We start from the raw sequence: 17002 nt of genomic DNA on the forward strand, positions 1-17002 counted from the left end.
TAGTAACTGTAAAATAAATTGCGGGAAAACAGTTTTAATGTAAACATGGGAAAAAAAAAGAAAAAAACTTAGTTTGCTGTTAGATTGTAATGCAAATTAATCATATTATAAATTTAAATAATTAAAATTGTTTATTTCTAAAAGGATTTGAAGTAAGCTTAATTCATTTACTCTTATCTATTTACCATTGCTTTCATGGTATCCCATATCACTCTTTATTTCTTACCTCTAAATTCCTGCGTTAACTTTCCCATTAAAAAACGAGATTTTCTTTCACATAACACAGCAGCATATTCTACTGCGTGTTGGTCATAATACTGTTTTGTGCATTTTTTTTCGAACTACAAATGCAGCGTGTGAGTTAGTGAAATAATGGGAGAATATTCTTAGAACTTCAGCCAGCGCGCGCTATAAATTTCGTCAGTCGTCTGTACTGCGATTGGTCTAAAGCCCCTTGAAGCCTTGTCCCCTTCCAGTAAAGTTAAATGGACCCACCCGCCCTCCAACTGAGGACCACAGAATGGCTTTCTCCGATAAGTTGTGATGGCTGTCCATACCGGTTCTTTTGAGTCAATATTGTTCGCTCAAGTTGTAGACAGATCCAGTGATCATAGAATAGGCGTCCTGGACTCGTCTGTGAAGAGGAAAGATGACCACTGCTGACTGGTCTAGGAGATGTGTTTTCTTGCCCAACATAAACAGACACTTCCGTGTGCTCAGGTCAAGGGGACACAACTGGTTGTCATACATACATACCTGTATTGTGCAGGCGTCTGCACACCTTAGTAGCTGAGATTCTTGTTCCTGTTGCCACTAAATGATCTACCATGAGCTAAGGCGCAGTAATGTTGCTCTTCCTTCAGGCCGAAAGAGCTAAGTAACGGTCTCACACAGGTGTAACTCTTGGTCTGCCTGGGACATGTCTTCTAGACACAAAATCCTCGGATTCAAACCGATTTTATAGTCTGTAGACCACACTACGAGACACATTTCGATGTCTAGTAGCATCAGCTTGTGACATCCTCATTTCCATCCATCCGATCGAGCACCACCTCAACAAATCGGACAAACGACTTTTACTGGATGTTAATAGACTTTCCAGGATATTTTCAACGAACTGCTAGTAACAGTTGAAGATCAACACACGTGGAAAAAACCTACAATCTTCCATTTTTCTTCAACTCCTACATAAATATTCACTTCTATTAAATAAAAGTGATAGCTATTGTTTTTGCATATAATTTCTTAAACTTCCTAACTTTCATGCACATAAACTGTAAATTTAGATCTTACTGACATTTTTGTAATAGTGAGCTTTAGAAAACATGCTGTTCCTTAACTTTTGGAGGGCAGTGTACATTGAAATGAATGATAAAATATATCCCCCCCCCCAATTTAAGTCATCTGTATTTTTTATTTATCTATTTATTCGCTGGTGAAGAATAAAAGATACCTATCTATATAGGCGTTACAAGAATGATATTTTTTCCAACTGAAAATTTATTAATTTTCTTTCATAATTATCGTTCCTTCTAGTTGCTGAGTGGGTTATTTATATAGCAGTATTAAGGCTAACAAATACACTATCTGACAGAGTAAAGGAACATAATGAAGGTATTATGTCTATAATGCAATAACATTGTGCGGATTGCTAGGAATGCGTATCTCTATGATCTATGTAAATGATATTCAAGTTGCTCACGAGATTTTTTTTAAATGGCGGGCACTAACCATTTTAGGCTATCGTAACTACTAAAGCCAGGAGCTGTTATCATTTTATTACGGAGGTACTTATGTATGTGAGTTCAAAGACTAAGCTTGGAATTGCCGCTAGAGTGGACAACACACAACAGCATTAGAGGACTATTACCGAACAGGACTTATCTAATAGGATCTTTATTACAGAGTTATCTAATAGGCGGCCACCGTTACCTCCTATGAAGGGACATACAATTGATATCCATGTCTTCTCTGGGATACAAACCCGGGCCCTTCGGTACGGCAGTCAGAGTCACTAACTACTCTCCTGCTTGGGCAGCAGTTGCTTAGATAAAAGTATAGAAAATGTCATTGCTTTTCTGGTAAGGAAATTCGTTTCAAAGTTATTTTATCATTCGGAATAAACGCTAATTGAAGAGGTATCTCGAAAATGTTTCCGAAGCAATTTTTGTGAAACTGGCAATTTAACAAGGAATTTTATTTTAAGCCTACATTTTGCTTCGTTTTGCCAATATGTATATGAAGCATCGAATAACAACCTGCATATTCATCCCGCCGTTACAGGAGGGGTCTGCAGTTGACATATACACCTGCAACAACAGCTCACCACACGTAATACGAAATGCCAGTACTACACAAATTCATCAGGTTAAAGACAGTATATTTTGCTTTGTTCAGTGCATTAATAAGAAGAATCTCACATACTGGATGCCCATCCATCATGCAACAATAAAATTCACTCAGTAGCAGTGACAACCCATACAATGACCACTAGATAAGTACAATGCCGAATCTGCAGCGACAGTCTCAATACTTCATGCCATCCTAAATCCAGTCCACCATATTTGTACCATCAGTAATAATCATAGGAACCTACGATGCTTCAAAACACTTTAATTTTTATCTGCACTGGATAAAGGCATACGCCGGAAATCGAGGAACTGAGTAAAAATCGAGGAAGAAAGTAAGCGGATATACACTACCAAAGGAGGCGACAGAAATAGTAGAGGAATATAGAAATATATACAAATAGTAGGTGAATATAGAAAGTAATAGAAAGTAGATGAAAAATGTGCAGTGCCCTTGCCGTGATTCGAATCTCGGACCTCTCGAATAGGTGCCAAGTGTGCTAACCATTACACCACGAAGGCATGCTAAGAAGGTGGGAGAAATACCTTATAACCTATTTGTTCTTTTCTCTAGTAGCAGCAAAAAATATACTTCCATAACAGACCTAATACGCTGTATTGTAGGTTATGACCCATTTCTGTTTCATAAACACTGACTAAATGGTACAGATCAGTGTATCTACGCTAGTACAAGCACTTACAGACATTACATGAGAGCTCACCACTGACATCCAGCCTCAGACAAATAACAAACTTTAGTACCAACAACTCCACTATCAAACAATACATTTCTCTGAAAGATCAAGGCTATTCTGGGCTTTCTCGTAGCACAGTGGCTGGATCTATGTGCTGTTACATAATTCCTGCATTACGCAGTTACACATATTCTCCCATAGCAATATGTAGTTCATATGCATCAAACTCACAATCACTGTTATGCATTCTTTGTCAAACTACAGCACAAAGCATATTCAAGTACATAGGGAAACATACTACTATAGCTGTCTAACAGTAAAAGGTGACGGCGATGTATCGGTGTCCCCGTTTTCCGTCACATGTCTTCTGTTGATCATACCAGCACACTGCAACAGAAACACACTAGATACTGGTCGACTATGCATGGGATTTAAAAGTGATGGATTAATGAAGGGAATGCGAATCGTTTAAGGCTACAGGGCATCTATACGGAACATTTGAATCAACGCATCCAATGGCATGCAACAAGTGCGCTAAAAATTCACTTCGTCCCGAATTGTGCAGAGTTTACAGGGAGCTTTGTTCCTACGATATCAGCAAAATCAGTTTTCCACAAATTGTTCCAAAGTGGTCTGCAATCAAGCCCTTCAATTGTCCACCAACGTGAAGGATTACTGTGCGTCGACAGTGAGCCTCTTGGTATAATTAATGGCACACTGGAATGTTTAGTGATAAATTCCGGTTCTATCTTTTTAATAATATTCACAGGGTGAGGTTATGAAGGCGATGTACAATTCGACGTGGAAGAGAGTTTGCATAATTATTCTGTTTTTCTTAAACATAATATTGCTCATTAGTGTGGCATCATTGTTTAGTATGCTGTCAGCATCAAAAACTGGTCACTTCTAGTTAACATTAGAACTGCAGTGAGAGCTCACAGATACGTAGGTGCAATGTTACAGCCTATTGCACTGCCTTGACTCCAGAAGTCACAAAATGCTGTTTTTCAACAATAACGCAACACACAACAGACACACATGCAAGCTTTACACACAACAGACAGCAGCATGCAAGCTTTGAAAATTATCCATGTGCTTCCTTGGCAACAGCAATCTCTAGATCTCTTTCCATTTGGATGTTTGTGAGATGTAATTAGATGTCGTTTGATTGACCTGCCACAAGAGAAATAAAGCTGTGGCGAATAGTGGAAATTTTGTGGTCATACGGGTATTTCAAGACTTTTATTTTGAAGGCTAACTGAATCTCTATAGAGTAGAACTGCTATTTTTATCTCCCAAAGGAGTGGTTTTTCTGCCTCTTAATCATCCTATACATTCGTTCACTTTACTGCATTACAGTATCGTTTTCAAAATTTCTTATTTAGCAATATATTCTCTGTCTGTGTGAGAATTTTCTTCATATTTTTCCACTATTTAACAATGTCATATTTTCCACTATTTAACAATGTTTCGTTTATCAAGTAATGTGAATCTTCTTAAAAGTATGCAAATTAGCTATGATCATAGATGTGTTATGGTAGATAAACTATGTCCTTTCACACAAATAAGTAAAGATTTTTTTAAGCAGATAATTTTGCATGCAAATATATTAAGTGATTTGATACAAATACTTACAAGTAAATTTCTGTCAATGGGGGTTAGACTCAGCAGATGATAATTCATCACTTCACAAGCGGTGTCGATTTCGATAGTTTTTAATCTGAAAAAAAATTTAACATGGGAAAAAAGTATTTCTTTGCTGGCATTTACATTTTTAAATGCAGATAAAGAATTTGTATTAAATAATTTTCTGAGCATTTCTAAGCATTTTTCTTACATCATAAAAGTTAAAATATAGTTAGACATTCATTTGAATTTCAAACAACAATTTGTTTAAACAATCTTTAAACAATCATTTTAGCATCACATATGTAACTTATTTAAATTATTGTATGGTAAGCAGAAAATTCAAATGTTATGTTAAAATTTCTGATGGAAAATTTTATTACTCCTACATCCTTTTTATCATTTTATATTTTCCATCCTTGTAAAATGCAAAAAAAAGAATTTGATTTTTTTTTTTTTTTTAAATTCTCAGTTATACAGGCCACTCAGGTGATAATGTCTGCTGTAGTGAAAAACCAAGTCTTCAGAAATTTTTAAATGAACGTTACAAATTTTAATATCCTTTTAAAGAGAATAAATTGCCTGATTAAAATAAGGTAAAATTTAAAATGAAATTCAGTTTTATTTTTGTTTCATTATACTTAATTAAGTTTGTTTTTCAAATTTTCTTTGAAATTTAAAATTTTTCTTAAAATTTCCTTTAGAGAAGGTCTTTTTTATTAGTTTTTGTGAGAATTATTATTTCGGTTGTTTTTGGAATGCTGCTGTTGTTGTCTTATTCCACAAGATCTAGCCACAAACTAGACAAAGTCCACGAGCGCAAGAATCTTCAAAAAATCGTAAACAAGAAGATGACTGATAATAATATCAATCCTATCAAGACTTACAGAGTTCAATATCTGATCAGGAGAGGCTGCACAGTGTTGCAGTTTGTTGCACTTCAGATACGTCTTTTGCCCATCTCCAAATGAGAGAAACATGTTGTGTCCACTTGCGAGACTACTAATGGTGGACTAAATGACTCAATCAGTCTTTACGGCAAGGGCACCACCTACAGCCTGCCTCGTACCAAGGCTGAATCGGAGGGATTTTTCATAGCTGCTGATTTGAGGTTTCTGTCTTGGATCAGATTTCAGAGAAAGCCAAAGAGTGATCTGAAATCGACACGTCAGTTACTCTCTCCTTGGCCAAAAGATTTGCGATTTCATTGCCTAAACGGCCAATGTCATAAGAGATCCATTGCAAGTAGATTTTCCGCTGTTGAGAAAGTTTTGTTTAAGAGTATTAGGTGCTGAAATTAGTATTTTGTCGCCAGGCTTATTGCAGTTAATGTGTGCTGGACAGCACCATGACTGTCTGATAAAATCCAGATATTTGCAGTTGATGTTACAGATGTTATAGCGTTGAATGCCGCATCAATAGCTGTTAGCTAAAATAAATACAGAGCAGAAATCTGGATTCTTAATCCTAAATATAAGTGAGTAGTCAGGGGCCTTTATGAACATTTCACCACCGCAATAGCTGCAATCATCTTTACTGCCATCAGTATTCATTCGAATAGCAGTTGCTGGGGTTTGGCGAATGATCAACAAAGCAAGTTGACGTAGAAACTTAGGTAAGTTTTGATTTTTGTTAGTACGAGTCCAGAGTTCAAGTTGAAAATTTACCTTTTACCATGAGCTTTTGGAGTGTTAAATAACGTTGTTATACTGTATTTAGTTCGAATTTATTTTGTTTGACCCTATGCAATCTTTCCTTATTTAGCAGATTTCTGTGATGATTTTGCACACAGGAGAAAAAACAATCCATTTACAGAAAAATGTATTCAGTTTTGACAACATTCGTTGGTTTATTTCACGGTTTCATAATATTTTGTTGTAGTCTCCTGTTTTTTAAATACTGCATGGAAAATATTAGCAATCAAAGAGTACAACAAACGGTCAGACCATTTCTAGTAAACAATAACAAAAGAACGTCAGTGATTATATGGGACGGAAAGTCTTAAAAATATTCCTTTCTCCCTTTAAAATGGGAGTTAAGCGCTCCTGCATGCTTTTAGCAAGATTTCTACCGTCGGTTAGTAAACTCTCTATTTAGTTTAACAGTTTTTCTGCTACTACACATTCCAATACTCCACTGCGATTTAGCCTTCTTAATTTACTTTTTATATCCACATTCTTCCTCCAGTTCCTCTACAGCTTTATCTTGAATTTAGAATTTCTCGGTCTGATAAATTCTTGCACATTTCAACGTCTCTGTCTTTCTTCAAATACTACTTCAAATTTCGTCGGGTACTTTCTTACAACTAGGAGAAATTATGAGGTCTTTTGATATTACTTCTTAACCAATAGTATCTTTACCATAAAAATATGAGCTTTTTAATTCGTGAATTGCTTACAGTGTCATTCCTTACTTCTACAGTACAATTTTGAGTGAAAAATCAACAGTTTTTCCCCAATCCCCATACCTTTTCTGTACTGAAATATTAGTCTTAGAAAATCTTTTTCGTAAATGACTATCTGTCCTACAGTAAATGCATCTCTTTGCTATTAAGACTTCTTAATGCAACGAAAGCGTCAATAAGACGACATGAAAGAAAAAGAGCTTTAAAGCAATCATTTCATTGGTAATATAGAAATCAATGAGAAGGCTTGGCATTATTATCATCAAAAAGCGTTTTCAGGAAAAAGGCGAACCCTTTTTTTATCAGCAGCGCCTTCATTACTAATACATCTTTATTTCTGGATCACAAAACATGTCTTTATCGAGCTATCGTTATACATAGGAATTTTAAAATTTCGCTTAATACTTATGAGATTTTTCTTATTTGTCTGCTTGTTTTAGGCTATGAATCTGTTTCTCTTATTGCTGTGCTAGCATTTCAATTGCATGGCATTTCCAGTAGACATATATTTCTTTTGGATTAAAATTTAATTAAGGGACATCTTCCATGTAAAAACCAAATCTTTTAAAGAATTGTAATGTATTTTTTTCCTTTTTTACCCCGTATCTTCGTTGTGTAATTGCAGTCTGGTTAGAATCGAAGATCCAGAGCTCGAATTTCGCAATCATTGCACAGTTTTCACGTCTTCTGCTCCAAAATAAAACGCTTGATGGTCTATACAGCATATTTAAATAATTTTTCCTCAGCTTTTCAGTTTTTAGGCATGCCTTTTGAATGTCATTAAAAATTTGCTAGCTTGTATCTTCATGCCGATATCTTAAGTATAAATTGGACTCTAGTACTCATTTCCATGTCTAAATTTGCATACAAACTCTTTTTTCTTTAACTCTTTCGCATCGAAGTCGCCCGTAACGCCCGTTCATTCAGGCAACGGCAAACCGCCCCAACGCCTCGTTTATTTTCTACCTAGTTCTTTCCCCTCCACGTTAGTGTATGGCTCATTGGTTTCGCAAGTTGTTAAAAGACATGTCAATCATTCTTTTGAAGCAAATAAAGGAGAAATACGGAAAGCTATTGACGTTCGCAGGTGCAATGAAGTTCGCAGGTGCAATCTGGCCCTAAGGTGAAACTGCACACAATGGAAGAAACCGCAGAAAAACCTCCAAGAGCAGCAAGGGGGAAAGGAAAACTATTCCAAGACAAATTCGTAAACACGGGCGTTTTCGATGTTTGTTGAAAACAGATTTGGTCGTCTCTCGATGCGAAAGAGTTAACTTATTTATACCGTTGCCCTTGAACCGTTCTTACAGAGTATCAACTCAAAAACGTCAATTCAAAAGCAACCTAAAAAGGTCTACTAACCCCAGGACTGCAAAGTGAGCTGATTTATGGAAATTTTACTATCGTCTAGAAGTGTCTAAATTTGAAAATTCTCTTAAATCTGTCGAATTCAACAAATTTAAATATTTGGTTAGAAAAAAAAACTTTTTCATCAACCTACATATATGAGCAAGCAAAAATCATCATGAATTGCAGTAAAAACATTTTGCGATCAAATATTCTGATTATTCTCTGTAGATTTAAAATTATCCACTGTAAAATTACTACCTGACTAGATTAATACCTTATTATTACTAGAAATAAAGTATTATAACTAGAAATTTTATGAAAATTTCACTTATAATTTCTCTGGAATCCCTTGATCTTAGAAATTTATATCTAACAATATTAATTTAATTTGGAGCCCACTGTGTTTAATTCCTAATGTAGCCCTTCGGCCAAAATGTTAACAATTAACTCGATGTAAAGAAGCAAATTCTAGCAGACCGCGTATTTCGGAGAAAAGAGAGGGCAAATTCGGGAGGGGGTATTTCAATAGAGCCTACTGAAATGTACAGCTCAAACTAGTCGTGAGTTTATGATCTTTCAATCAACCAAAGCAAAAATTACCTAATTTGATATTTAAACATACAAGTGACTATACTGTCGTAAGGTGTTATGCAGGAAGATATGGCTCACTATCATCTAAATGTTACGAGCCAATAACTGGGAGTTTCTCGTGGTCTATTTATTTAATTCATTTTGAAGTTTGAATCGCGCTGAACAGAGCTTTATTCTTTTGAATAGTACCTTTGAAATGAAATTCAGTAGAGTTATTTTGAAACCTATTAGCAAGGTAAGAAATTTCATTTCTACCATTTCGATTTAAAAGCAATTTTCATACGATATTAAGGGTTAGGCGTATGTTTCTATGATTAAATAATAAGTGATTTCTCTGATTCACTGAGGCGATTTATAAAGGGTTCGCTTGTTATCAAATATTAATAACACAAGTAGGTATAAAACACCGGTTTGGAGCCATGTGGCGCTGTGGCGCTGGGACTGTGTGGCGCACGAGGGGGAATTTACAGAGGGCCACCAGCTGGTTGCTACGTCACCAATTAGGGACCACAGCTGACTGTATCATGGCCTTGAAGCGAAATCAGTTTCGGAAGGTCACGTGATCGAAATAGTCGATCTCTTTCTCTTTACCATAATCCCGGAATTAAAGTTTACCGAAATAATAGTTTGTCTTAGAATAAATATAAATTAATAAACGTGAGTAGGTCGTATGATTTATATTAAATTTTTCATACTGCAATATTTTAAAGGCGGTAAAAATGTATATCTTCAATAATTTTTAAAACAATTTGTACTTCGTTTATGTAACTAAAAATATCATTGAGAATCACCACATGCGAACTTCATTTGTGTAATTTTGATAAAAAAAAAATGAAATCCATTTACGTAATCTGAATCAAATTTATTGTCAAAATAATATAAAATCCACATGGGGGGGGGGGGGAATTCAATAGATTTATGTATGTAAATTTTAGATTTTCATACTAGTAAAATAAATATTAAGGGAAGAATTATTTTGTAAAACTCCATGCCGCTACCATCGCATCAGTTATATAAATTTTTAGAAGACAAATACCCATAGTCATCTCTCTTCACTCCATTCACTAATAAAATCTGCATATCTCAATTTTATCAAAACAGGAAAATGAATTAAAATTCCTTAAATGCTAGAAAATTTGAATATATAGATGAACTTACATGCATGTTGTACTATAAATAAATCTTTCAAGATAATATCAAAGAACTAAATGCTAATTGCATTCATAAAAAAGGACAGCCATCTATTTGTACTAGTTCCAATTTAAATCAAATTCCAATCAAAATCACTTTTTCCAAACCATCCAAGAGGTAAGTGATTAGGCTTGGTTTTTTTTTAAAGTGATTTCTCCAAATTACAGGTCTATTCCACTATTAAAAATAAATTCATAAAACTTGAAGCTGTACCATATACATACATGCTACATATTATACATAATCTATGCAGAAACAAAGCATAAATCAAAATAAACAATTGAGTTATTAACTGAAATTAATTAAATTTTTTAACATTTTTATATGAACATTTTATATTTTGCATAATTATTTAACATTATTTTACAAGTTATCAAACATATTTTCTAACCGAGTTTGTAAAGTCATTCCACAAGTGCAAGAATCTGTTAAATTAAAGTAACTGTATGGTGTACTAATCGTATCCAAGATAACTTATATAAAATATCCATTTGCTTTCCTGGCATGAAATGTATTTTCCATGTTTTTAAGAATTTCACCAAACAAGAAATATACAATTGAAGATTTTAATAGAGTAACTTCAGATGGAAAATTTTTAATTTCCCCCTTATCTAATTCTTTAAGAAAACCAAAAATATCATCTGCTGTATCTACTGAATGAATACTTTGCAACCAGTCCTGTCAAATATTGCATTTTATCACCCTTAATTTTTTCATGGCATCATAACCTGAAACATAAACTAGCACTGCTAAAATATCAGAAGAAACATTTTATAAAAAAATCATTAATTAGTAAATTTGAATAATCAATTAATATTCGCAAAAGTAAAGATAGAATCCTTATCATAATCTGGTAAAAGGGACATTCATATTTGATTGAAATTATAATATTGTTTTTAAAACGAAGCTTCTTCTCATTTTCTAATAATTGTAGGTCATTTATTTAATAATCTGAACCTGACATTTGCCGATACATTTCAAAACGTGATTCAGGAGCACTGAAATTTTCCTAACAATATGTATTCAGCTTCATACTTTTGTAACAAACATGGAATCAATTGAATGCATCTGTAATTGTTATTAATGACTGAAAAGTTTGTGGTGGTAAAGTTTCTTTTATTGGGACAGAATGTCAAATATGCTATTAGAAAGAAATAATCAAAACAAGGAATTCCTAATTTACTATTCCAAACAAATATTCAAAACAACACTACGCGAAACGTCCAAACTAATGTATTTGATGTTATGTTAAAACGAAATACTTGAATAGGATTGAGAACAGCTACAAATTTTCCCAAATAAATCTAAAAATTAAAAAAGTATAAAACGAAGTATAGATAAAAATATTATTTACCTTAGCATAAGTGATTTAAAATCACTTAATAGCAAAATATACATCCAAAAAATCCACGACCACGAGTTCACAACCACACACTACCACAAAAATACATCGACCATCTTGATCACGTGACTTTTGCGCTTCAAGGCCATTATAGAGTTGGCTGTGTTAGGGACGCGTCGCATCCTGTTCGTGACGTCACCACAGACGTCAGTCGCAAGTATGTTTGTGTTGTAATCCGGTTTCATGTACATGTTTATCGATTGACGTAAAACTCCCCGCCGCTCTGATGTCATACTAAATCCGCAACCTAATTGCAGCATGCAGATACATGTTAGAATCTCTAGAACATTCTATTTAGTTCAGCAATGGGCGCTAGAGGACAGTAGTGTCCCCTTGCCGCTTTTTGATTGTTTCTCGTGGATTCTGAATAAGTTATTAACCATTATTTTTAACTGATTATACTATTTGACTTAATAATTAATATATTTAATGAAAAAAGTTCATCTATTTATATGTAAATTTCAATTATTTGTCCATCTATGGCATGGGAAACGTGGACGATAACACAAAGCTGTGCTTTTATCTCGTGAATCATATTATTTGATCTTATCTATCCGATCGCATCTATCCTCTTTGTTCATCTTTGTGCAGCGGAAACCAGCATGAGGCTGATGGATTGCACATAGAGAATTCTGTTCCAACTTGCTCAGACCTTTGTACATCCTCGATAATGAATGAATTCATAACTTTAAATTTATTTTGTTTCTATTTTAGGTTAAGTTATTTTAAATTTCTCATTTCTTTATCTTACAAACATAATTTACGTATTTTTCTTTTCTTCTCGCAGTTAAATTAAATGTACTAATTTTCACACCATATTTCTTATATACAAACAGAAGATTTTCTATTTCCCCCCCCCCCGTTTTTAAGTTTTACATCCTTTTTCCCCCTGCGTTTAACTTACAAAAGTAATAGATTTTATAAAAGTAATATGTTTTCACAATTTTAATTTTTTTTCCTCTTTTTATTTTACAAAAGGTTTTTTCCTCTTCAGTTTAATCTTTCCTTTCCGTGTTTTACATTCTTCACTTTATTTGTTTTACAAAAGCTGTACTTATTTTCATACGATTTTTTCTTTCTTTTTTACGAACTCTGTCTTTTTTCCTATATTTTACTTCAAGAAGTAATTTTTAATTTTTCTTTTATATAAAAGTATTTTTTTAATTCTTTGATGAATTTTCTTCTCTCATTTCTTTTTTCTTTCTTTTATTTTACTCTTAAGGTTTTTCTCAATGTTTTAAATACTTATTGATGCTACACCTCCATTTCTCGAAGCGTAAAGTTCCATATATATTTCTCTGTCTATGAAGTTTAAGCTGGAACTTACACGCATATAATTTCCCTATAGAGGCTTTCATGGATAATATTTTCTGCAAATTTAAACCAATAAGTACGATGTTCCTTCCATATAGCTTACTTAGCATATTATATTCCTTCTTATTTTTTTACGTTACTAATACTTAAGATATACAAAACTTTCTCCCCAACGTATTATACTAACTTTTTGAAACACTATACTAAAACGTCGCGAATTCTCTTTTACACATGTCATACCTGTTCAAAGGATTCACGAAATGTGTCAAAAAATGTTAACTTTCTATTTTCTACTTAGACATTTTGCCTTACATTTAACCTTTATCATGTTTTTAAAACACATCCCTCTTAATATTTCTGATTCTTTTTTTTCCTAAAAATAAATACAGACTTATACGGATTTTTTAAAGGTCTACTGACTTTGAATTAAACCTTCTAATTCAGAAATAGTAAATTTTCACAACATAAAATCTGCTTGAACTAATATATGGACATCTCTAGCAAGTTTAGTTCAAATACATATGAACCAATATGAAATTTCTTATTATTGTTTACCTAAGTTTAATGCGTACCAACAGCATTTCATTTCTTATTATTTTACACTACAGACATTTACATGAATATATTCAGAACACTCCTTTTTATTGAGCAGGAGGTTTCAGATATATTACTAACACAGATTGACACTTTGAAATATTTTACAAAAAATCTTGGATTTTCTTGTACACATTGTATTTAAATCATCGAACATACTTTAAATTTTGATTTCTATCACGTGAAAACTTCACCCGGATTCTTAATGTGATCCCACCATTTACCGCAGACCTTCAAAAACACTGCTATATTTGAACTTAACACAGCCTTATTTTTTTAACAAGCTACAGAATTTTTAACTACAGAGAAGAATATCCAAATTGTAATGTAATATTTTAAATTCACTATAGAGCCATATTTGTGTAAAACATCTAAAACGAAAGGATGTCTGGCCATGGAATTAATGTTCAGTCACGGAAGCGAAACTTTGTCATCTTTTTCTCTACTTAGAATATAAAAATTTCTCAGCTCGGAATTTTTTTCAAAGAGTATGATCATTATTTTTACAAGTCTCAAAGCTTTTTAATATATTCCTTCTAACTTAAGATATGCATTTCAAATTGACAAACACTGAACTCTTACAGCTTTTTGAGGATGATTTTTAAGTTATGATACATAGCAAATAAAATTCTACATAACAGAGAATATTGACATGAATTTCCAAATAATAATACAACGTAACTTCAATATATTCAATTTAACTGAAGATACGCATTTCAAACTGACATTACGTTACTTAAGCTCTTTAAGTACATCCGATATTTAATTTTTCACAGATATGAGAAACATTTTTGCATAAATACCATACAAAACACATAATATTGATATGAACTCCATATTATGGTTAAACATTAGTAACTTAAATGAACCTTTAATAAATTTTAGTGTGAATTAATCTTAAAAAGAAAAATTCAAATGCAAGTATTCAAACAGAAATGCTTCACAAATTTACATATTAAGCAAACATTCAAGAGAATACCTATATATCTAGAGATATTATTTACACTAGTTGGTAATGTAATTTATTAGAACAATCGCAGACGTATAGAAGAGGTATGCAATATCCATGAAGAAACTTCCTACCAAGCCAAAGAGCAATAGTGAAATATAACATATGAGAAGGGGAAAAAATGTCTAAATATGGAAAACATGAACTAGTAATGAATATTTTTTCTGAAAATGTCCCCGAATGGGATAAGTCAGGGGTAAGAACCTTAACCAGTTTCAGGAATAGGGCCTGAAAACTAATGAAGTCTATAATGCATTTATTTATACTAAAATATTCTGTTTGAAGACTATATTCTACACTTAGAAGGAATTTGATAAATCAGAATGATTTCATTTTCTGAAGATTCAGGTTAAGAAATCTTACAACTCAAAAGAAAAAAAAAAAAAAAAAAAAAGGTTAGAGCGAGAAGGAAGTATACCGTAACCAATAAAAATTTTTTTTTCTTCCTAAAAAAATTAAAGTGAAACTTTTTCCACCTAAAAATCTAAATGAATTTTTTTCAACTTTTCAAAATCAAAGTGGAGATTTTTCTCCCTAAAAAAGTTAAAGTGAAACTTTTTCGACCTAAAAAAATTTAAATGAATTTTTTTCGACTTTTCAAAATCAAAGTGTAAATTTTTCCCCTTACATTTTTAATTTAACATGGGTTTTCCCATAGACAAAATAAAAGTGGAGATTTTTCTCCCTAAAAAAATTAAAGTGAAACTTTTTCCACCTAAAAAAATCTAAATGAATTTTTTTTTACTTTTCAAAATCAAAGTGGAGATTTTTCTCCCTAAAAACGTTAAAGTGAATATTTTCCGACCTAAAAAAATCTAAATGAATTTTTTTCGACTTTTTAAAATCAAAGTGTAACTTTTTCCCCTCACATTTCGAATTTAACATGGGTTTTCCCATAGACAAAATAAAAGTGAAGATTTTCCTCTTAAAAAAATTAAAGTGAAAATGTTTCGACATAAAAAAATCTAAATGAATTTTTTTCGACTTTTTAAAATTAAAATGTAACTTTTTCTCCCTTACATTTTAAAATTAACATGGGTTTTACCACAGACGAAATAACAGTGGTGATGTTTCGTCTTAAAAATTAAAGTGAAATTTTTCCAACTCAGAAAAGCAAACTGCTTCATTTGAGCCCTAACGGAAACTGCCGTGAGCATTTTTCGCCTTAAAAAAAACAAACCTATTCAGATATTATCATCAAGGTTTCCTACTCAGATATATTGTTCTGCTTTTCATACCATTAAATTTCCAATGAAATTTGATTCATTGCCGGAGAGTTAAATGTTTGTTATTTTTTTTTTTCTTTTCGCATCCGAATGCATTTCATGTCTCACATATGCTCATTGCAATCAAGTTAGAAGTTAAGTGAATACTTCCTGAAATACTGTACATTTCATTCCGGAAAGTGGCTTCATTTTGAATCCTCTAATGTTTTTTTTTTTTTTTTTTTTCTGCATTCCAAGTAAGTTTTGTGCATAAAGTTTTCAGTTTCGGTGGAAGTTATTTACGGATGACTATAGTGTTATCGTGTTTCCATAAAACTTTGAGTATTACCAATTTTTAACGTTACGGCCCTGCAAATCATTGAATTTTCAAATATTTTCTTATTTATCTTTTACATTGCCTTGTAAAGATTTTGAAATAAATTTTTATTAAATAGTTATATTGTTTGATTTAATAACGTTTCGCACGTTTGGAAGATTTAACTTCAATAACACTACCACGCTGAACCAGAAAATTAAGAAAGGAAATGTAATTTTTCATCTTAGTATACTATGGGAATAGAGTTTGTTAACTCACCTCATACAGAATATTTTCTCGAAGTTACCAAGAATCACTGACTGGCACTGTCATAGATTTTTCTCATGAAGTCTATTTCTTACTTAAAAGAAGTTTATATACTAATTTCATTAGAAACATTTCTAAGAAAATATCTGACATTCATGAGAAACATCAGCACCTTGATTTAAATGACTAGGAAACTAAGAAGCATTGTTTTGTAAATATGTTTCTCTTTGACTCAAAAGTTTCTTCTTTATCATATTCTAAATGAACAACTAACCGCATATAAGTAATATATTGTATTGATGAACCAATGTTATATTTTAACTTATTAAGTGACTATGAGAAGAAAGTCATGTTTTCCCCTAAATGCTCATTTTCAAATAGAATTTTACTAACGCACACATGTATTTATTGCACTTTTTGATAAAATATAAAAGGCTGAAATGTTTCATTACCAAATTTGTACTTTCCGACTTCATTTTACTGAAACGGAAACATTCATAAGTTATTGCGAAGAAACATTTGTACATGTTGTGCTTTTTGATTAATTTTCATACACCTGATTATCTTTGAAAATTTGTTTCCTAGTCCAGTGCTAATATATTGCTAATTTTCGCTTTTTCAGTATCCTTCGTATGTGACAAAAACTCAGTTTACAACCTTTTCTTACTTAACACCTTGCATTGTATTGCT

At 32.5% G+C, this 17002-nt stretch overlaps 1 protein-coding gene across 4 annotated transcripts in view; it reads right to left on the minus strand.

The window, feature by feature from the left end:
- The window catches only part of LOC118192402 (KN motif and ankyrin repeat domain-containing protein 2-like), a 68582-nt gene extending 56869 nt beyond the window's left edge, over positions 1 to 11713 (minus strand). For all 4 annotated transcript variants that reach the window (XM_085810977.1, XM_085810976.1, XM_085810975.1 and 1 more), the window contains exons 1-2: positions 11560 to 11713; positions 4679 to 4763 (exon numbers count right to left, since the gene is read on the minus strand). In XM_085810977.1, coding sequence (XP_085667103.1) covers positions 4679 to 4763; positions 11560 to 11603 — 129 coding nt within the window. In that variant the 5' untranslated portion in view covers positions 11604 to 11713. The remainder of the gene's footprint in view (positions 1 to 4678; positions 4764 to 11559) is intronic.
- Between the last annotated feature and the right edge of the window lie 5289 nt (positions 11714 to 17002).

The sequence above is a fragment of the Stegodyphus dumicola genome, chromosome 2, assembly GCF_044657685.1.
Source record: "Stegodyphus dumicola isolate Sdum_Otavi_A_Nest chromosome 2, ASM4465768v1".
NCBI classification, from domain to species: domain Eukaryota; kingdom Metazoa; phylum Arthropoda; class Arachnida; order Araneae; family Eresidae; genus Stegodyphus; species Stegodyphus dumicola.